This window comes from Oreochromis aureus, linkage group 9, assembly GCF_013358895.1.
Source record: "Oreochromis aureus strain Israel breed Guangdong linkage group 9, ZZ_aureus, whole genome shotgun sequence".
Taxonomy (NCBI): domain Eukaryota; kingdom Metazoa; phylum Chordata; class Actinopteri; order Cichliformes; family Cichlidae; genus Oreochromis; species Oreochromis aureus.
In genome coordinates, this window is record NC_052950.1 from 18,736,566 (window position 1) to 18,759,811 (window position 23,246).

The 23,246-nt window shown below is 40.5% G+C and overlaps 1 protein-coding gene across 1 annotated transcript in view; it reads left to right on the plus strand.

Moving 5' to 3' along the window:
- Window positions 1-21,935, plus strand: part of vipr1b (vasoactive intestinal peptide receptor 1b) — a 54,523-nt gene extending 32,588 nt beyond the window's left edge. The window contains exons 5-13 of the mRNA XM_031732571.2: window positions 898-995; window positions 3,139-3,271; window positions 7,175-7,328; window positions 7,460-7,520; window positions 7,654-7,726; window positions 12,973-13,064; window positions 13,691-13,820; window positions 17,201-17,242; window positions 19,772-21,935. Coding sequence (XP_031588431.1) covers window positions 898-995; window positions 3,139-3,271; window positions 7,175-7,328; window positions 7,460-7,520; window positions 7,654-7,726; window positions 12,973-13,064; window positions 13,691-13,820; window positions 17,201-17,242; window positions 19,772-19,963 — 975 coding nt within the window. The 3' untranslated portion in view covers window positions 19,964-21,935. The remainder of the gene's footprint in view (window positions 1-897; window positions 996-3,138; window positions 3,272-7,174; window positions 7,329-7,459; window positions 7,521-7,653; window positions 7,727-12,972; window positions 13,065-13,690; window positions 13,821-17,200; window positions 17,243-19,771) is intronic.
- The last annotated feature ends 1,311 nt before the right edge of the window (window positions 21,936-23,246 follow it).

Consider the following 23,246-nt stretch of genomic DNA (forward strand, 5'->3'; position numbering starts at 1 on the left):
CTTAGGGGAAAGAATTCATGACTAAATTGCAAAAAAAACCAACTTCCTGACAGCATTAAACATTCAAATACCACTATGTCAACATTCTCCGTTGTTTGCCGACGCAGGCGCATGTCTTTGAAAAACACTTGATATAATTGACACAGACAGGTCAGTAATAACTCCCGCCTCCGTTATCAGGCATTATGACTCATTAGAAGTTATTCAGAATCCTTCCAGGAGTAGGATGAGAATAAATAAATCAAATGCTGCTCTTATTTAGTTCAGTTTTACTGCAGCCAGAGCTAATCTTGTCTGTGTTGACGAAGGTGGAGCAGAGTGAAGAGTGGATGTGCACTGCAGGGTGGTAAAAGCTTTCTTGGTGGGCACTTTGCTCTCCGAGTCAAAGAGGCGGCCTCATTAGTATGCCACATAGGAAGTCAGGAGGGACCTGGCCCGGTGAAGTACTCTAAAAGGAATTTGATGTCCGTCTTACTGCAAACATGATATGTGTGAGTGTGCCAGAGGATGCAGGAGATCTTAATTTAATTTTCATCAAGCGCACAACATACAGTGGCATGGCAGTAACATAGCGAAGCTTCTCTGAAAGGATGCAGAAATTCAGGATGCTGTTACAGTATATTGCATGACTGGACTGATCCAGTATTTGGTAAGAAAGAGACAGAAAACCGTGGTTCAAGAGCTCTTCAGTTACAACACTTAAAAATGACAGGAGTGGAGCCTAAATGCTTAACAGCTATAATAAAGTACGCCTCTAAACCAAAAACTGAAACAAATCAATGTTTTGAATGGTTAAATCAACTAACACGAGTGATGTCACTGTTTCAGTGTTTAAACACACACCAGCTGTTTCCTTTTCTTTGATTTGTTCTCATGTTTTTATGTTTCTTTGTGCAGGGAAAGTTTTTTTGGCAAGTGAAGATCGGCTACACCATCGGCCACAGCGTATCGCTCGTCTCGCTTACTACCGCTATTGTGATCCTCTGCATCTTCAGGTATGTAGACGCACAATAGCTCAGCTGTTTTATATTAAGTACTTTATGTGCTATTTAATTGCACTCACTGTGAATTTCATTCCTTCTGGATTAACTTCTTTTCTGGCATTATGTGGTCAGTTGTTTAGAAAAATGATAGAAGATTGGAACAAAAAGCGAGAACATCAGTACGAGCTATTATCTACAAAGCACGTTGACAGTGGCATTATCCCTGCCGGGTGATGTGACATGAACATTGTGACAAATTGCACATTTCTGCGTCACGCGTCAAACACTTTTCACTGGAAATTGATCGTCTCTGATCACCGCAGCTTCACACTCGAGTATAATAGCAGGCTTAAACCAAGATGAAAGATACAAATAGTTTCCAAATGAAATAAACTGTCACTCAAACTCTGATATTTTGATGGCGCATGTCTGCAGCACTTTGAAGGTTAGACGTTTGAAGTATTGCGGGATAATAAAAGGACCGGCACTCTTGCTTGATAAGCCAGGGAACGATTGTAACCTCCTCAAGTGCAATTACAGTTTTGAGGAAGAATAAGAAGCCAGCTTTAAATTGCAACATCTTCACCCTAAAAGATAATGAATGGACATTTCAAGAGTGACTCACATAATACCGCACATTACTTTTTTTGGGAAAAACTCGCTGCTGTATGCAATTTGTCTACCTGAGTAGGACGAGAAGTGAACTTTTCTCGCACATGAATGTTGCAAAGAAATAACTTATGTGTACAAGGACTGTATGTGTAAATGGGTGGGCCACATCCGAGCACTTCTTCTTCCTGTGTACTACACCCCCTCCTCCAAACACTGTAAACACTCTATACTCTGTTTACTGTGCAGCTGCAAAAATCCCCACCCAAGTGCATGAGCTGTGAAGTGATGTGTGCTGATTTTATCTCCTTCAGTTTCAGTGATGATGCAACAGGTGTTTTCATTTCTTACATGCAAGCTGCTTTCTCTCAGTGTACAGCCACCCATTTCTCTTCATGGCCGCAGTGGTGGAGTAACATTTATTCTGTTATATAGATCTGAATTTTATTTTTGGTCACATTTGTCTTTTTGAGTCTTTTGCCGGTCATATCACTGGAAAGTGCGTTATTGAATTAGTTACTGATAAGAGGCACTTTTCATGCTTTCTGCAAAGACAAGCAATAGGTGTGAAAGTGTGTCCACCTGAGAGTTTTGCTCACCGTCACGCACCCAAAGTCACAAGGCCGGCCAAGGTCAGGGAGATAAAAGGTGTGAAGGTGTGAAATGAAAACAACCCATAGATTTGAGCCAGAAAGAGAGTTATGACAGGGCGCCTAGAGGTGAAGGGTGGCCGTGGAGTATTATGAGCAGTATTAGTGCTATATGGTTCACTACACGTATTTCTAAAAGGCAACATATGCAGGAACTCCAACACATTAAAAGTAGATTGGATGAATAGTTGTTGAGCTCATACAGACATTAAAAGTCAGGTTTACAGTTTCTAGAGTCAGATGTGAGGCCATCTGTCTGACAGCTAAAGGCTGGCTGAAGCTGAATAAAGTAGAAGGGATTTAAATGAAATAGCAGTTGCTGTTTGATGTGAGTATGAAATCTGGATAACATTGGTATCATGGCAATTTACTCTCCTGGGAATGAGGTACGGTTAAATGAAACTGTTATGATGTCCAAGGGAACATTAACTGACTGGGCATGTGCTGTACTCCAGGCGAATATTTACCTGCCCAGACAACAACCACTTCTAACATAAAAAAAAGTGATTGAAGCTATTAGGAACCTGTTTTCCCCAATTACCTCTAAAGTATGATAATGTAGTCAGCAGAAGAAGTGTTAAAAGAACTGATGTTTAAGGACTTCTTGTTTCTACTACTGTAACTTCTTGGAAATCCACCTCTCCTGTCTATTTTCGAAGGTGTGTAAAGAACCATAAAAACCATTTATTGTGCTCTAAAACTGATCCACCCACACAGTGAAAGGGAACTAAGAAACTTAATTATGATTTAACTGTCTGTGAATTGCTGTCATTTTGAGCTATTAACTCTGAGGACATTGGGTAATTAGCATGCAGGGCCTCTTTATTGAATTCTCCGCGTGTCTTGTCGCTTTGTCTTGATCTGTTTTCTTGTATCTCTCATTCTGTGTGTCCTAGGAAACTCCACTGCACAAGGAACTACATCCACATGCATCTATTTGTTTCATTTATCCTGAAGGCCATCGCTGTCTTCATCAAAGATGTGGTTCTCTACGAGGTCGGGGAGGTGGACAACTGCTCCTCGGGCTCTGTGAGTTAATGCTACTTGTTAATGATTGCTCTCCTAGAACTTCAAATAACCCAGTAAGACCTCAATACATTCAAACATCATTAAAATGTATGTAAATCATTGAAGGCAAGTTCAATTAAAGGCAACAGAATAAAATAAACCAGCATAAAATAATAATTAGGAGAATTTGTAAGAGTTATGATTAAACAGACATTAACATTTTATTGCCACCATATTTAATAAATCCATCATTATTTATGTCTGATTCTAATGTTCAAAGGAACTATAGAAGTAAAATAAAGGGCCAAACCATGACAGAACCTCCAGCATGTTTTACAGATGGCTGTAGGCACTCACTGTTGTTCCACTCATGAACACCTCCACACATACTGATGATGATTTGAACCAAAAACTTTTGCCACTGATTTTCAGTCCAGTTCTTGTGTAATTTGTCATACCTCATCCTGTTCATCTGCTTTAGATAGTTTCTTTTAAACCTGCCACTTCTTCTTTTGTCCTCCACTGTCCAGTTTCCTAAAACCTTTAAAGACACCTACAAACCATGCAAAGATATGCCAAGTTTTCACATAATAGCTCTTCTTTGCCGTTTTTTATTGTTTCGACTAAAGAAATGCGAACAAATGATGGATTTTTGCAACAGGCTGCTAGTAACAAAGTAACTAAAGATACGTTTGTTCTTCAATTCAGTGCCTTTTTTATGCTTTAATAATTCATAGGTCAGTGTTAAGTAGCTAAATATTCCTCTGAAAATGGTCAGTTACAAAAACTGGACTGAAAATGAGTGAAAAAGAAGACAACGTCTAAAGAACAACTTTGGAAGAAATTCAAAAACACTGATAAACTATTTCTCAAGGCCACCCAAGAATAACAAGACAGTCTGACTCCTTGGAAGCAAAATATAAAGAAACGATGGCTGACTGAAGACTTTAGTACAGTATTGTAGCATCACTGATCATTATTGATAATTATTGACGTTTTAAGTTCTCATATTATAGCTGATGGATAACTTAAAAGTTTTGAAAACTGCTTGTGTCAATTTTCAGTTTCAATCTCACAACAAAAGCCGCACATTAGCCAAGTATGTTAATATTAAAATAGTAATAAAAACATGGACACAGTCTTTGATTGTTGTCCTTTGGCTTTCAACCATCACCCCTTCACAATGAGCCGCAGTCCAGAGCCCCGTCAGGTGTGTGGCCAATAAACATGAGGTTCATGTTACAGAATTTAGCCACACAATGAGCAGAGGCTCACTCTATTTGTTAGTGAGCTTTGTGGTCGGCTGCACTACGTTAATGGACTCGCTGGGTTGACAGGAGCCAGCTGCTGTCATGGCACATTTGAAAGAGACATTATAGAGACGGGTCTGGTGTTGCGGTGCTCATCGTGACCCCAACATTAGTTCCATTACAGCTGTTAGCATTGCTCCTGCTGTGTTTGTGTGTGTATGTGTGTGTAGGTGTTCTGCATGCTCCATTCATTATCTCTTCTTATACAGCTGGATGTTTGCCATAGTTAAACACCCGATTAATTCAAAGCATATTTAAAAAATGCATTTTTAAGGTACGAGCATGGATCCGTGTGTGCGCTTCCTGTTATTCCGTTTTTCCAGTGGCATAATATCTCACAATTTATCCTCATGCCACTAACGGCAGGCTTTTTAAAACTCAGCTTCAGCAATCAATTTGTACTGATTTGCACATATTAAACTAAGCAGCAAGGCTTCGGCAGCCCATCTGGGTCCATTTTCTTCCCCCTCAACATGCCAAGTGGGAATCAATTTATATGGGTTACAAAATTCCTGTCAGCCCAGTAACAGCTGCTTTAATGAGCTGTCCCGAACTTTAACTCCATGCACAAGGACTAAAAGAGAACAAGACATTGCTGGATTATGTGAATATTTTCAATACAGCGCATGTTTTTGGAGAAGCTAGAAGCAAGACATTTCCTACATAAAGACTTCTGTCTACTCAGACGGGTTGCTCGTTTTGTCTATATTCTGCCTGTGTAGAACATAGACTGCATACAAAAGATTGCCAAGGCCACTGAAAACAGAAAAAAAGAAATCACTCACCAATACTGGACACTTTTTAGACAGGCTGAAATATTTTGGGGTATTAAAAGTGCTGCAAACAAAGTCAAGAGACCCAGTTCTTGGATTTAAATTAACTGAGTCGATGACTAGCAGAGAGCTAGCAGCACAATGTCAGCCTCGAAAGCTAGATTGTTTAAGTCTCCTAGTCATAAAAAATCCTCACGTTCAAGCTACATTTAGACATTATCTGACAGCCATAGATTACCATGTGTAGTTAGCTTTCAAAACCTATTTCCCATTTGAAAATATGTTTTTTTAAATCCTGTGCAATATAGATTTCAGCTGGGCTGTTTAATCTAGAATAATATATCATGTGTATAACATCTAAATATAGAAACTGCAGCTATAAAAAATAAATGCGATGGGTAAATATTGCAATATCTCCATCTAAAATGTACTACAGTAGAAAGTGGCTATAACAGAAAGCGGAGGATTTGAGTAAATGCATAATTTGGTCGTGATCGCATTTTGCATTTTAGATTTTTTGCATAAGAGGTGGGTTCTGTCCAACTACACATCACGATTTGTTTGTTCTTCTTTCAACTCTATTGCCATGACAAAGACCTGACAGCTTTTTCTGATTTTCTTTTCTTTATTGTGACTTTATTATCTTCTTTACTGTCCACTTTTCTCTACCCATAATGCCCTTCAGCCCAGCCCTTCCTATCCTGTTGCTGTACTCCAGCTGCTAAAGTGCTCAATGTATTCACTCTTACGGGGTCATTTTTAAAGGAGCACAGTTTATTGATTTTTCTTATCCGTGTGATGTCTTCTGTGTAGGAGCTCCGTGTTGCTCGCTCTAAAGCTGCTTGTAGACGCTTGTAGATCTGACCAGCAGAGTGAATTTAGAAACACTGCAGGCAAAATCAGCCTTTTTATACATGTCATTGTGTAACAAGCTCAATAGCAGCCTGCCTCCCCAGCATTCAGCATCAGCAAGCTCAATTTTGAATGAACTCGTCCACCCTCACACAAACGTGGTGCCTTCAGCCAACCAGAAGAGAGCTGATTGTGTTTTCCTGTGTTATGGAAATCTTGTGAATGCAGACTCAGATGTCTTACGCAGAAACATTTTATTCAGCTATCATGATATCAAGCAGAATAAGCACGCCCAAACAGACTGTGAAGGTGTATTGTTGCCCAGCGAAGAAGCTTATTCCTTATCAGGGCATCTACTACTACTCATAAATCTACTAATTCAGCACACTTGCCACTTCAGTCACACTCAGCCTCGGCTAATCTCAGAAGCTATGGGTCATTTTGTTCTTTGGAAAAACATCCTTTAAATCCAATCTTTCGTAAATGCTTCATGAGTGCTTCAGTGTTAATCCTGCTCACTTCCTGCATTACATTTTGGAACATTTCTGCACTTTGGCAGCTTTTTCTTTCACTGAATGATGCAGAGAGCTTATAAAGTGCATGCTGAGTAGGATTTGCACTACCTTTAAAGCCATTATTTACAAAAGTTTCATAAGTAGTAACTCACTTTTTTAGTGCAATATGTCCACGGAATTTATAGATAATAAAAGAAGCATTTGAGTGAATCTCTGCTTTCAAGTTATTAATAAGGGCACAAGAAAAACTAATTGTCATTCTGCTACAGTCATAGGATTCATATTAATATAAAAGAACACAGATATATACCTGCTATCACCAACAGGAAACAAACAACTCCAATTTATTCTTTCATTTTCTAAATGTAGTTTTTGGCCACAACTGGGAATAAATTTCACCGTATCATCTTCAACATATGGTTGTCCCTGTTAACTAGATCATTGTATGATTCATGCTTTTGTGTCCATTGCCAGGTTGGCTGCAAAGCAGTGATTGTGTTCTTCCAGTACTGCATAATGGCGAGTTTCTTCTGGCTGCTGGTGGAAGGCCTTTATCTGCATGCATTGTTGGCCGTTTCCTTCTTCTCCGAGAGGAAGTACTTCTGGGCTTATATTCTGATCGGCTGGGGTGAGAATGTCTTGTTTCTTGTTCTATTAACGAGACCTTATAGAGTGTCAGCAGTACATGAACTACAGGTCGAGAACCTTACAGCTGGAATCCACAGTAACTTTTGGTTGTATACTTTTTTATGCCCCCAGGAGGTCCAGCAATTTTCATCACAGCTTGGAGCATCGCTAAAGCCAACTATAATGATGTGGGGTGAGAAACTAGGAAACTGCTAGACCAGAATCGAGCAGAAAATAATGTTTTGTGTTGTTTTGTTTTTGGGGGGGGGGTTTTTTGCTTTGTTTTGCTACATCTTATACATTAAAACTCTTTCACGTCTTACCAGGTGCTGGGATATAATAGAAAACACCGATATGTTCTGGTGGATCATTAAAACTCCTATTTTGGCATCAATTCTGGTAAGTTCATGAACTTTAAAAACGTTTTCATGGTTTACATCAGCACTAACCAGCTTGAGCTAGCTCTTTCAAAGTAAATGGCTCTAAGAGTGGAAAAGTTGTCTTCATTCGTCTGTTCTGACACAAAGACTGAAAAAAGCACTAGCAAACAACAAAAACCTATCTCTAGTTAAGCTGCCTACAATCCAAGATATATACAGATATACTGGTAAAAGTATTCCCTTGCTATCCAAATCATTGAATTCAGGTGTTCCAGTCACTTCCATGGCCACAAGTGTATAAAAGATCTAGTCATGCAGACTGCTTGTACAAACATTTATGAAAGAATGGGATGCTCTCAGGAGCTCTGTGAATTCCAGCGTGGTACTGTAATAGCATGCCACCTGTGCAACAAGTCCAGTTGTGAAATCCCCTCATTACTAAATATTCCACAGTCAACTGTTAGTGGTACTATAACAAAGCCATGAAGTGGTAGGCCACGTAAAAATCACAGAGCGGGGAACTGTGCACCTCAGTTCACAAAACTTGCCAACTACAGATCTCCAAACTTCATGTGACCTTCCGATTATCTCAGGAACGGTGCATAAAGAGCTTGATGGAATGGGTTTCCATGACAGAGCTGCTGCATCCAAGCCTTACATCACACAGTACACAACAGTGTTGTATGCAGTAGTGTAAAGCACGCTGCCACTAAACTCTAGAGCAGTGGAGATGTATTCTCTGGAGTGACAAATCAGGCTTCTCTGTTTGGGCAATCTGATGGATGAATATGGGTTTGGCAGTTGCCAGGAGAACGGTACTTGTCCTACTGCACTGTGCCAAATGTAAAGTTTAATGGAGGGGGGATTATGGTGTGGGGTTGTTTTTCAGGAGTTGGATCTGCCCCTGTTAATGCTTCATTATACAAGGACATTTTGGACCATTTACAGCTCCCAACTTTGTAGGAACAGTATAGCAGTATGCCACTTCCTGTTCCAACATGACTGTGCACCAGCGCCCAAAGCAAGCACCATAAAGACACGGATGAGCGAGTTTGGTGTGGAAGACCTTGACTGGCCTGCATAGAGTTCTGACAACAACCTAGCAGAACACTTTTGGGATGAATTAGACTGGAGACTACAAGCCAGGCCTTCTCATCCAACATCAGTGTCTGACCTCACAGATGCACTTGTGGAAGAATGGTCAAAATTCCCATCAACACATAAAGCCTTCCAAGAAGAGTTGAAGCTGTAATAGCTGAAAAGGGTGGGATGACATCATATCCTTGTCAATTAAGTTCATGTCCTTGTGAAGGCAGACAAGCGAATACTTTTGGCAGTATAGTGTAGAAACAAGTTTTAGTATTATGCGACAAAAGGACTCCAGAAGGCAATAGTGTCCAGTCAAACCAATAATTCAATCCATCATGCTCAGTAAAACCACAGATATGGACTTTTACACTGTGGTTCTGTACTCGTATTCAAGTCTTTGATGAAAATCAGACAGAAATAAGCTGTTAAAAGCAGCTGCTTGCCTGATTTTTAAGTCACAGTTTCAAAGTCAAGATAACAGGCTGCTGGAAAAAAGTTTAATATTTAGCATGCAAATTTGAAAGCAGAAAGGTAATTTAAAAAATGAGTTTTTCTCCAGTGCACGGATCAAACCCCCAAATGATAAAAAAAGCTAAAGTGTGACAGCTCAGATGCAGATTGAACCACATCTCTAGTAAGAAAAACAGACTCTAATCTCTGCGTGAGTGAGACTATTTCAGAGGTGTGCAAAGCGTTCAGTGGATCCCGTTGAAATACTTCTTCCTTCCTTCTCTTAAATGTACTAATGTGCACACTAACTGATGTTTTATTTTGCAGGTCTGTAATTTCCTAACCATTTTTTGTTCAAATAAAAGTTTACAACAGTGCACAAGAGAGGTGAAGAAGAGAGTGCAGGCAGGGTGAAGTGGCAAGTGTCAAGGGTGATTTGTGACAGAAGGATAGCAGCAACAGTGAAAGGGAAGCAGAGAGTGGGGAACAAGATGGTAGTGAGACCTGCTATGATGTATGGTTTGGAGATGTGGCAATGACAAAAAGACAGGAGGCTGAGCTGGAGGTGGCAGAATTGAAGATCTTGAGATTTTTATTAGCAGTGACCAGGAGGGACAGGATTGGAAATGAGTACATCAGAGAGACAGCTTAGGTCTGGGCATGTGCAGAGGAGGGATAGTGGATATACTGGACAAAGGATGTTGAATATGGAGCTGCCAGGCAGGAGGGAAAGAGTAAGACCATAAAGAGTGTGGAGTGAAAGAGAGGCAGATGATGATGTGGTGATGAGCAGTTGCAGTTGCAGTAAAAATAAATGTTTAGAGACATATGCAATAGAGAAATGTTGCCAAGCTCATGTGTTCATTTGAACACAATAAACATTAAAGCTGCATGTTAGTGAACACTGTTAGCTTCACTCACTGTTAGTTAGCATTTACGCAACCCAACACATGCTAGTACTCAGGTTTTTCTTTTTGCTAATATAAACTTTGTGCTTGAATTTCATTTAAATGGTTTAACTCAGCGGTCCCCAACCTTTTTTGCCTCACGGACCGGTTTATGCCCGACAATATTTTCACGGACCAGCCTTTAAGGTGTCGCGGATAAATACAACAAAATAAAACTAGTGCCGGTACCGAAAAAAGAAGATTTATTCATAACACACGAAAAAAGACCCAGGAAAACCGAGTTAACGATAAAAACGATAACAAAATAACGCTGAAAACCGATAAATAACCCTGAAAACCATACATTTCACACCTGAGCCTCAACTCTCGCGGCCCGGTACCAAACGACTCACGGACCGGTACCGGTCTGAGGCCCGGGGGTTGGGGACCGCTGGTTTAACTTTACTACTTGAACACTTGTTTTGGTCTATAGTATGCTAATACTCAAAAGTGGCGCACTTTTTAGAAGCCTGCCTATAGCTTTACTCGAGCATTAAGCTAATTTAAAGATACCAGAAGCATTATCGAAAGAAGAACAGACTCTGGCTAACAGCATGCAAAAACCAGGCCAAAAATGTACATTTTTCACTTTTAAATTAAGAAAACAGATTTATTTTCTATGATTTTTTAACTTGAAGCTCGTCTATTCTTTAAGTTGTTGTTGTTTAGTAATGATGTTGTTGCCATGGTTATGAGATGCCTAGTAATTGGCATAGTATATCTGTGTTGTCAATTTAGGTGGAGATCTCGTCTGGTCCACCATCAGCTTTCTTAATGGAAGCAATCACTATACGGGAGTGCATTATTAGGCAAATCTGTATAGGCTCGAAAGCCTAACCAATTAAGCATATTAGGTGATGTGCATCTCTGAATGAGAAGGGGTGTGGTCAAATGACATCAACACCCTATATCAGGTGTGCATAATTATTAGCAACTGGCAAAAACAAAAGAAGGACTTGACAGGCTCAAAAAGTCACAAATTTTCTTGCAGAGGGATGCAGCAGTTTAAATTAAAACTTCTGAAAACACATTTATTTTCTACAGGGTCGCAGGTGTGAAAGGCGTCTAAAATTGCAAAACTTGAAGCAAACAAAGCGCCCATCAAAATAGGCAAGGAAAAACCAAGGCAAAATTTAACTGAGAAAAGTCAAGCGTCATGCCAAGATACTTCCACCAGTTTGGTTGTTGTTGCAACATCACTGTGCCCAAAAGATGGTGTTACTCAGAGACATGGCCAAGGTAAGAAAGGCTGAGATGCCACCACTGAACAAGACAACAAGCTGGCATAGATATATCTCAAGTGTTTTCACATTTCCTGGACTGATGAAATGAGTCAGTCTTGATGGGCCAGATGGATGGGCCGTGGCTTGCAGAGTCCAGTCCGACTCAGAGGCAAGGTGGAGGTGGAGTACTGGTTTGGCTGGTATCATCAAAGATGAGCTTTTTTTCTTGAGGATGGAGTCAAGAACCCCAGTCCTACTGCCAGTTTCTGGTCTTCAAGAGTGGTAAGGAAGAAGTCTGCATCCTTCAAGAAAAACATTTTTCATGCAATGCTTCACATGCGTCCAAGTACTCCACAGGGTGGCTGGCAAGAAAGGGTATAAAAAGAAGAAAAACTAATGACATGGCCTCCTTGTTCACCTGATCTGAACACCATGAGACCTAAATGTGAGATTTACAAGGAGGGGAAACAGTACACCTCTCTGAACAGTGTCTGGGAGGCTGTGGTTGCTGCTGCACGCAATGTTGATGGTGAACAGATCAAAACACTGACAGAATCCATGGATGGCAGGCTTTTGAGTGTCCTTGCAAAGAAAGGTGGCTATATTGGTCGCTGATTTGTTTTTGTTTTGTTTTTGAATGTCAGAAATGTATATTTGTGAATGTGGAGATGTTATATTGGTTTCACTGGTAAAATAAATAATTGAAATGGGTATATATTGTTAGTTGCTAATAATTATGGGTCACCTGCACACACAGATATCCCCTAAAATAGCTAAAACCTAAAAACAGCGCTTTGATATTAATGAGTTTTTTGGGTTCGCATCTTTTCAGCTTTGATATTAATGAGTTTTTGGGTTCATTGAGAACATGGTTGTTATTCAATAATAAAATTATTCCTCAAAAATACAACTTGCCTAATGCTTGTAGTAACAAACACTGGAAATATTGTCCAGATGCTGTTTTGTGCAGCTGGGGTCCTCAGCCAAAGATGCTTTTCAGCAGATGCTTTTCCTTTGCAAAGTGTTTTCTGTGTTTAAATATTTGTGGTTAGCTAAATCATGAGTGAGTGGTACTGATCTTCTCATGGAAGGCAAAAAAAAATAGTTTTTAATATAATTTCCAACTATTACATTAATAAAAGCTTGCTCTGGACAAAGTGTCATAGCAGACGCCTACTAGTGTCCAAATGGGTCGGTTTAGTTATTTGCTAGCAGTTGTTCCCAGAGCAGGGTCAGCTTCATTGTTTAGCATGAGTGTCAGTGGCCTTACTGTTAGTACACTCTGTTTTTCTGTACTTAGCCAGTAACCGATAGCTGGGAGCACATCACGATGACTGATGTGTTGCCAGTTCACACTCACAACCCAAATGATCAGTTTAGAAATGCTCATTTTCCCACAGGCCAGCGCCACAATCCAACACTTCTGTTTATGAGTTGAATCTCACAAACATCTCCCCATATACATTAGAAAAAACACCCAAATCTTGTGACGGTCTTTGCAGTGTGAAATGCCTCAGTGCTTTTCTCACATGACTCTTGTAATGTATTCTCCACAGATGAACTTTATTCTTTTCATCTGCATCATTCGGATACTTCGCCAGAAGATAAACTGCCCCGACATTGGAAGAAACGACTCCAACCAGTACTCGTGAGTGTAATTAAATTTCTTTTTCATGCTGGAAGTTTGTTTTATGTATCAGCTAATAAAGGATGAAATGTCACTGATATGAACGAAGGTGTTTGGAAAGAGCTCCGCCACTTCTGTCTCGGTGGACATTCTGTGAACATTAGCTGCTTTTGTAAGGATAAACAAAGATTAGTTTGAATAAACTTGCAAAGCAGCAGAGTAGCATGCACTCCTGAGTATTTTTCCTGTAACTATTGCTGCAAATGTAACTTTTTTTTACGCTCAGAGCAATGCAGGAGTGACTAGTCCTTTTGGATTTCAGAAAAGAAAATCTTAGCATGCACAGCACACTGTGGTTTTCCCCCATCCAGCAGCTGCTTTACACAGAGATGTAGTGCTATATGTATTTAAGTGGTTTTTCCTATGATGGAGAGCATCTCATAAGCCAGTCATAATGCATGAGCTTTTTTCCAACTGACACTTTTAATGGTGTTTTTCCCCCCCTCCGTCTCTGGTCTGCTGAGCTGAAATTTAAAATGAAAAGTACTCCTGAGCTGCATTTCATTATTGGGGTATACAGAGACAGATTGGATGCTGGTTTTGTCTGGAGGGAGGGATTTGAATTTGTTTTTGCCTTGTCATTTCAGGCGACTGGCAAAGTCAACGCTGCTTTTGATTCCTCTGTTTGGGATCAATTATATAGTGTTTGCATTTATCCCCGAGCAAGTGAAGACTGAGCTGCGGCTGGTTTTTGACTTGATTCTGGGATCATTTCAGGTATGAGATCAAATGTTTTTGAGGAAGAAGTGATTGTTAAAAAAATACCTGTAGATTCCTCGAATCCAGTGCCTTAAAATAAATGTAGTCTTCTAGAAGTGTGCTCCCTGAAACTTTTAAAAAGTCCAAAAATAGTGATTTGGCCTGCTTTCAGCCCTGAACTGGCGAGTGCTACTATTAAAGAAAACTGCATCAGGTCTCCAAGCACTTTGCTGGCTGGCTCAGTGGCACTGTCACTGTTTAAAGCTCCGATGTTATTTCAGTTCATCATATAATGAGGAATGATGGAGAATGCAGCCAGACAGCACAGCTGCATTACAACAGCTTGGAAGATATGGAAACCTTTCCAACACAATCCTCTCCTTACTCCTTTTATTCCCCCTTCTTATTACAACTCGACTCCCATTTGTTTTGTCAGTGTAATACATTTATGACTGTCATGACTGCCACATGTTATTTTTTTACAGCTTTTCTTCTGTTGCTTTGGCTTAATTATGACAGTTAAAGCTGTAAGAAGGTATTTGGAACACAAACACAACCGTCTACAATTTGAACAGTTATCTGTCTTTATAACCAAGAGAGATTAGGTCTTCTTCATGAGTTAAATAGTTGTGCTCACCAACTACTTCGTTAGGTACACGTTGTTAATGCTGGACTGATCCCCCTTTTGCATTCGGAACTGACTTGATTCTCCGCGCACAGAGTTCCTCAGAAATTTTGGGCAATATTGGCATGACGGCATCAAACAGTTGCTGCAGATTTGTTGGCTGCACATCCATGATGTGAATCTCCAGTTCCACTACATGCCAAATTGAGATGGGGTGACTGTGGGGGCCATTTGGGTACAGTGAATTTGGCTAATAAAATATCCCCCAACGCCATTACACCACCATCACCAGCAGTCTGACCTGTTGATAAAAGGTAATCCAGATTCATGCTTTCATTTTGGTAACACCAACCTACCGTCTGAATCTTTTAGCAGAAATTGCCAGTCATCAAATTTGGCAACGTTTTTCCAATCTTCTGTTGTCCGATTTCCCTGAGCCCGTGAGAATTGCCGCCACCTTTTCTTAGCTGACACGAGTGGCACATAATGTGGTCTTGTGCTGTTGAAGCCCAGCTGTTACAAGGTTCAGTGTGTTGTACCTTTAAGCCTCTTTTCCATTAGTACCTACTACTAGTACTCAGATTGGCTCGACACATTCATCAAGGTTTTCAGGGTTTACCATTAGGTCATAGTACCGGGTACCAGGTACTTTTTTAGTACCTGCTTGCCCGGGGTTCCAAGCGATCCGAGCAGGTGCTAAAATGTGACATTGTCAGACTGCATGACACCGATTGGCTGGTCAGTAACATCACTCAATGACTCATGAGAGCGTCTGGTTCATGGAAATCAGAATGTAATTTTTGAAACCCAGAAATCGCTACAAAAACAACCCCATGGTCTCCCAAGTCTGACGAAAAGCCAGAGAGCAGCAGGTATATTCTCGCCTCGACATCCACCTTTGTTGTAGCGTGCATGCTCTTCTGCATACGTTGGTCTTATGGAGTGGTTATTTGAGTTCAAAGCAGTCAGGCCATTCTCGTCTTACCTCTGGCATCAACAAGGCATCTTCACTAAGGCTACGTTCACACTGCAGGTCTTAATGCTCAATTCCGATTTTTTGATTAAATCCGATTTTTTTGTCTGGTTGTTCACACTACAAATAAAATGTGACAGCAAACGCGCTCCAGTGTGAACCGTTCACGGCCCTCAAAGCGGCCTGCATGCACAAAAGAAGACGTCACACACAACGCGCTCTGTTTAGACCCAGAGCAAACAGTATTGTTTGACTGATAGCCCTTAATATAAAGACTTGTTTCGGACTTTACCTTTCCCAATTTTGCTTGAAGTTATAAAGTTATTTTGCTATTTGCATATGCCCTAATAATTAACCTTATTGCTGTTTTAGAGAGGAGCGGTGCTTCAAAGGATAGTTGCAGATTTCTGTCAGAATCTGCAGATTATACAGTACAAATAAAATGTTCACGTTTCTCCAACGTTGTCTTCCTAACAGTTTCACTGACATCTCCACGGGATGGCCAGGAAGCGTTCACGATGTCTTCTCGGGCGCTTCTCCATTGCTGATAATTAGCGTCTGTCTTGTGTCAGTGACGTAAAAGACGGATTTAATGCGACATGACCGTTCAAACAGCAGTCGCTTTTTAAAACATCAGATATGTATCGGATTCAGTACCACATACGAAAGTGACCCAGATCGGATTTGAAAATATCAGATTTTTGCTGTTCAAACTGTCATACCGTGATCGGATATGGGTCGCATAGGGTCAAAAAAGTCGGATTTGATGCGCTTTCGCCTGCAGTGTGAACGTAGCCTAAGAGAGCTGTCGCCCTTTGGTATTTTTTCTTTTTCAGACTGTTCTTTTTAAACCCTAAATATGGTTGTGTGTGGTTGTGTCCCAGCAGATCAGCAGTTTCTCAAATACATAGCGTGACCTGTCTTCCCCATTCTGAGGCTCAACTTGAACTTCAGCAGGTTGTTTAAATGCGCTGAGTTGCTGCCATGTGATTATTAATACCATATTTGGTTTAACAAGCAGTTGAACAGGTATAACTAATGAACCTGAGTGAGCAATGGCCAGTGAGTGAGTGTTAGCGTCATCACAAGTGGGATAAGTTCAAATAAATGTCAAAATCTGATGAATCCACATGTTTATGAATTGCTTTGACATGTGGAAGCTGTAAAGTTGTGAAGAAACACTAAATTCATCGTGAGGTGAAACTCAAACATCACAAAGGAGTGTGGAATTTCTCGCCACTTGGATCAGCTAATGTCACATACTGTCCAGTTAGCTTACAGCTGAGGGCCATTAGTACGACTGTTGTAAAACACATTTACTGAGCTTTAGCCCACCAACGTGTCACCAGTTTGAAAACAAGGAAGAGCCCACTCAGATACACCAAAGGAGGAAGGAGGTGTGAGGGGAAGACGACGTAAAAAAAAGTGTAGTGAATGTTTGTGGATTATACGGGGGTTTCTCGCTTCTTACAGCGCAAGGGAGAGCATTAACCGTGAGGTGCATCAGAATCGGGAGAGCGAGGGAAGTCCAGTGAATCATGTCTTTTTAAATACAAGTTAAAATCATGTCTTGTTGAATCTCTCAGATAATAATAATAACAGTTCCACAGAGTAGGTATTCAGATTTGCTAAAACATGGGAAAACCATCCTCAGTGCTAAGATCTTAAAAAGGATGCCTCTGAAACTGAGAAAAACTGTAAAAATAACAAATAATTGATAAGAAGAGATGAACAAAGAAGAATTTTAACCATTACATCCTCTGTTCCTGCTTTCTTATCAGTGTTTTTCCTTCCTTTTAGGGCTTTGTGGTCGCAGTCCTTTACTGCTTCCTGAACGGAGAGGTAGGTGATGTAAACACTGCTGATATAAACACACCACAGTACTTCCACACAGAGATAGCCTGCAGTCGTGCGCTCATTCTCAGAAAATGTAGTTTATCTGTAGTTTCTCCGTCGCTCCCTCTGCGCACCATTTACATTCACACACAGTCCTGACAGGTAGATGGAGCGGCGGGTATGAGTCACCGGCGCTGGTCGTTCCAGCTCCTCTCTTGGACCTCCCCACAGCATATTTTCTGCACTTTGCCTGCAGGGTGGGAGGGCTGTAAAAAGCACACAGTCTTTTTGGCAGGGAGCTATTCAGTGATGTCTGCACAGGCTCTCTGTGGGCAGATTATTTATGTTCTCAGTGCTGGGCCAGATTGAATCACAGTGATGGGCTAGATGGCGAGGCTTGACACTATGCTGCCTGAATTTTAATCTCATGCAACTTTCAGGCGTCCTTTACTAAGTGTGGAAGATTTGTGAGCTGCTGGTAAGTTATGTTAGGTTTAGTTGTTGAATTCTCTGTGCTTAAGGAATGGCAGACATGTTGATAGCAAGAAAACAAATATTGACAAGGTAGAAGTGGAAGAAAATGACTGAAGAAAAAGCTATATTGATTTTCTTTTTGCCTAAATAATGCAAAATAGTTTTTAAAGTGTCATATTGTAAAGTTCATGCAAAAGAAAAAAATGCTGGACTTGATTGCGAGGCAGGACTTTGTTTAAAAAAGATGAAGAATGGAGCCGAGTCCAAGATACATGGGTCCAAATGAGGGGTTGAGGGTTTTCTGGAGAAGCCAGTGGAGAGTGTGCAGACTGGTTTACTTAACAAGGGGAGACGCAGGCTGGTAGAGCACAAGGAATGACCTAGGGTGCCCAATCCCAGTCCTCGAGAGCTACTGTCCTGCAGCTTTTAGATGATCCTACTCCAACACAGCTGAATCAAATAGTTGGATTACCAATTCGGCATGCCATCAAGTCTGGCAAAGGCCTGATAACGAGCCATTCATTTGATTCAGGTGTGCTGGAACAAGGACACATCTAAAAGCTGCAGGGCAGTAGCTCTCGAGGACTGGGATTGGGCACCCCTGACCTAGAGAAATAAATGTGAAGCCTCAGTGTTCTTATTGCTGCTGCCGATGAAAGAACATGATGGCGAGTGTGTGGATGACTGTGTGTGGGAGGGGTGGGTTGATTAGTCGATGAGTGTCAGGTGTGCCAGCCAGAGTCCAGTGGGAGCTGGAGCAGTGCCACATAAACAGGGAAACATATGCACACACATACTCAGAGAGTGAAGGGGGACCTTGGAGATGCATGGACTATTTGGAAAAAAAAATGAATATAGTCTAATCCAGTAATGCAAGTGTACAGTGTGCAGAATAACACAAACACCTGGCACAGCCCCTTAACCTGTAATACATGTCACAAAAAAGAAACAAATTTCCAAAACCTGCAACTGACTGTAGATGTTCCAACATAAGAAAATATCTGCAAAAAAAACAACAAAAAAGGCACATTTAAAAATATTCAATCCTCCAGCAGAAGGTCTGTTTATTGTTTGGTTCACTTTCCTCCCTCTGACATGGTCTAAATGAAAACTAATGTCAGTGTCGGGTACTGCTTTTAATGGCGCACCACCTCAGCGCTGGCGGCGTTTAATTCTTTGGATTTTCTCTGGGTGCTTTTAATTTTTTCCCCTCCGTCCTTGAGCTTCGTCTGCTGCTGAAAATCGCTCCAAACAATTCGTTTTTCTGTTTAATTAAAATGCAGGTCACCCGCTTTTAAGGCCTCTGCAGTTTTTATAGTCGATTATTCAAAATCTTCTAAACCGTCCAAATTTGTTGTATGGAATAAGTACAAGTAATGCACTTGGAGAATGACAGAGGTATGTAGGGAGTAACAGCAGGGCCCGTCCACATGCACACGGGTATTTTGGAAAGTATTTGGCAGCATTTTCTCCTTTTGTTCACATATAAACTCTGTTTTAGGTCGGAGCTTTTGAAAATCTCCTTCCAGGTTTAGGTTTTGTTTTTTTAAAGTCTGTTTCTGCATTAATGCGTGGACAAGGACAAAATATGGATATTTTTTGGAGCAAAAAGCACTTTAAGTGCTCACTTAGAGTAGAAAAGCATGATGTAAATACCAGCTTTTTTTAACTAGGCTTCTAATTAGCCCGGAGAACAGATCTAACCTATACACCAGTTGCTTTGGCGTGCTCTTTACAGTGCTTAATTTCTTTCTTTTTTTTTTTGTATTTTCACATGGACAAAGTTGTCTTTTAAAACAGTGATCATCAACAAAAGTGAAAAAATGCCATGTTTTCATGCATCCTATGGAAGTTTTTAAATTTTAAGTAATTTTCTCAAAAGTCAAAATTTTGAGTTAATAACTCAAAATGTTGATTTATGGTATATTTTGTTGTCGTTTTTTTTTCAGTGTCAAAAACATTATCAATTAATTCCCAGTAATGTTTTATGTTGGTAAAGAACATGTCGCTCTACTTACTTAATAAACATGTAATTGTCCCTTTTGCTCTAATCGGTTTCAGGTCCAAGGAGAGATCAAGAGGAAGTGGAGGAGGTGGCACCTGCAGAGATACATGGGCTCAGACACCAAATACCAGCACCCCTCTATTGGCAGCAGCAACAACTTCAGCACCCAGATCACCATGTTGACACGATGCAGCCCGAAAACTCGCCGGGCTTCATCATCCTGTCACGATGACTTGTCTAGCATCTGAGTCACAGAGACACAGACACACAAAATGCTGTACAAAATGCTCTCATGCCAAACATTAGGCAGAACATCGCAGCATATATAAGCTTTACCATAAGTACTCTTGGGTCATGTGTGTGGTGCAGAAGATGGAAAGTGATGAAAGGATTGGAAAAAGAGATATAAGGACACGATGTGACCATAATCAGCTTTGAAGCAGTTTGTAACTGTTCCAAAAAATACATTTAAATGAGAAGGTAAGTTGCACATTGCTTAACAAACAAAGCGTTTGCAGAGAGAGTCACTTTTGTGCAGGTCACCTGTACAGGTGAATTCGAATCATATCACAGCTCTTATTTTTTAAATATCCCGTGTGCTTAGGTGAGTGGGCTGGTGTAACTCTGAGCCTTGTGCACTCCTGCAGCTCCAAATAATCAAGTTTGGTGCTAAAGCTTTGGAATAAAGTGAGGTGATGTATTTTTTTAACAGCAGCATCACAGGCTAACAAAGGTACTGTACCAGAACTGAACTGTGAGGGTGTTTTTGAGTGCTGAATGTAAATAGTGATGGAAAATTTGCTTTAAAACATACTTTAGAGTATCCAAAATAAGCATAATACCAGGCTCCCCCCCCTTTGCTGTGTAGGAAGACAGAAAAAAAAAGACAGGCTTACAGAGCAGGAAACTTGATTTCCATAAATGCCAAACAGATTAGGCTTCAGACCAAGTGATACTGATTCACAATGATGGGTTTGGAGCACAAATGCCCTTCTCTGCACTATCATGCTCATGAGAGACCGGTTGCCCTTTGCCTTCTCTTTTATCAACACAGCCTTCCCTCTTGGCGTGTGCGATTCTGAGCCTATGATTAGGTAGATATTTTTCATTATTTAGGGCACTGTGGCAGTTTAGTGTCGATCACTGACGAGTGCCTGGGTTTGGTGTGTTGAACCGACTTCTGCGGTCTAGTCTTTACTGGCTGTTGGGCAGTACAGCAGCTCTGAAGAGGAGATGTCCATATGCAGCTCATTCCTTGAATGTTTACATTTACTTGGGAGGCGTTATAAAAAATGATGCACAGTCAAGTGTGCAGTGTAAATAAACTTGGACTGTTTGTGCCATACACATCACATTGTGGTTATAATACTAGTAATGAATCACTAAGTGTCGTTTGTTCAAATTAAAGCATGACAGGATTTAAAACTTTGCCAGGTATATAAAATATTTTTGTACAAGCCGGTTAAGAGGAAATAGTCGTGATATTTATATGTCTAAGGCGTAAGACACACATGAAGTAAGCCCCCTTGGTCATGCTTTGTCAGACGGATAGTAAGGTTAATTTTCTGAATCTCCATTATGAATGATATTCTTTGAATTCTTCAGGTTCAGACTTACTTCTCCATCGGAGGAGTCTGAACTTGACAAGTCAGCAGAGAATGTTAGAGCCTGTATGCAAAGCAAAGCAAAGTGACAAGGATGAGTGGCCCTGTCACAACGATGCTGTCTTTGTGCTGTTGAGCTCGCGTAGGTTTGAAAGTAAGGCTTGTTCATTCTAGTGGGAACAACAGGGGAATAGAGCTTTATATGGGAGGAAGGAAATCATCTCAACCCACCAGTGATTTAAAGGTTTAGACCACCATTAAAAATCAAATGTGGTAATATGTGTCAAGGAAATATTGAATATCAATATATCGCCTCCAGATTGCTGAAAGTAATAATTATACATTTAGAGAAAAGGAAAAAGATTGGAACTGCTTTCATATTGTGGTCAGAAGTTTACATACACTCATCATGCACGTGAATGACATGCTAATTTTGGCCTATTAACGATTTCTTTGAACCATTCTTTTTCCAAGGTGGAATGATTGAACAGCATACATCTATAATTACTTAAAAATAACTGGGTGCACACGTTTCATTTATTTTCGGATTTTCGGTGATGAACATTCAAAAGTATCTATGCAGGCTAAAAAATACATATACAGGGGTGCAAATAAGTGGTCTTTTATCAAAATAAAAGTACGCCAATATAAAGAAGTTGCAACGCGTAGCATACATATAAAAGGCACTGTTTTTGTCCGCTAGAGTGGGATTTTCACGGCATATTCTGCACCACATCTCTGTGCGTTCATCATTTGTTTGAAGCCAGCTCACCTCCTGCAACCACTTTTCCGAGAATACGCGCTTCTTTTGCGGTTCGGACTCCTTCTGACATTTCTTTGGAGGTGGAGAAACACCAAAGTAATTGCTTAAAGGAGCTTGCTTATTGGACATCTTTAAGAGTTCTAAACAAATGTCTGTCCTCCTCCAGAAAATCTTATGTACCCAAACACGCGTTGAAACTTCTTATCTGGTGCGCGTCTTTTATTTTGCACACCTGCGGACCACTTATGTGCACCCCTGTATATAGATAAGCTGAACACTGAACACTGGCAGCAAAACAGCCCCAGAGCATGATGCTACCACCAGTGACATAACTTGACAGTTTGCACAGCAGTCTTAGTTTTTCACCTTTACTCCTGCAAACATAATTCTTGCCTTTGTCAACTCAATCTTTGTCTTTGTCTAAAACCTTTCTCCTTCAAACTCGACTGAAATGCGCAGTTGCAAATTTGAGTTTGAAGGTGTCGATTTTGGAGCAGCGACTTCTTTCTTGATCAGCAATTCACTGTGGACAGTGACACTGGTGTTCCACAAGTTTCCAGTCCATGACACTTAATCCTTGGCGACTCCTGCCTTGTTCCTGAACATCTAACCCATTTGCTCTCATCTAAGGGTGACATTTTTGGTCTTCTTCTAGACCTTGGCAAAGTGGTAACAGAACTATTACTTGTGTACAATTGTTTGAACGATTTTCCTGGAATCTGCAGTATCTGCAGTAGAAATGGCTCCAAGAGATCCAACTAGAACCTACCACGTGTAGTCAATCATGATCAGTAACAAGAAGGTTAATGGGCTTTGACCTTGTCAAATTAAAAGACATCGTGAAACTTCAGCACTGTATTTATACTGGTGACCCTCTTGGGGTTTGCTACAATTGATGGTAAATTCAAAGTTGTGCACCCAATTCAGTTTTTAAATGTGTACTTTTAAAAATGGATGCTGTACAATCTTTCCATCCAACATTGCAAAAATTACAATCACACTCATATCAAAAGTTACTGTACACAGAAAACATGCAGGAGATCTACTTTAATTCTACTCACCTTCCAAGGGACAATTGCAAACAACCAGCCCAATTAAACTAGTAACACGAACATTTGGACCTTTCATTTTATTGGGAAGTAATCATTGCAGGTTGGAATAGGT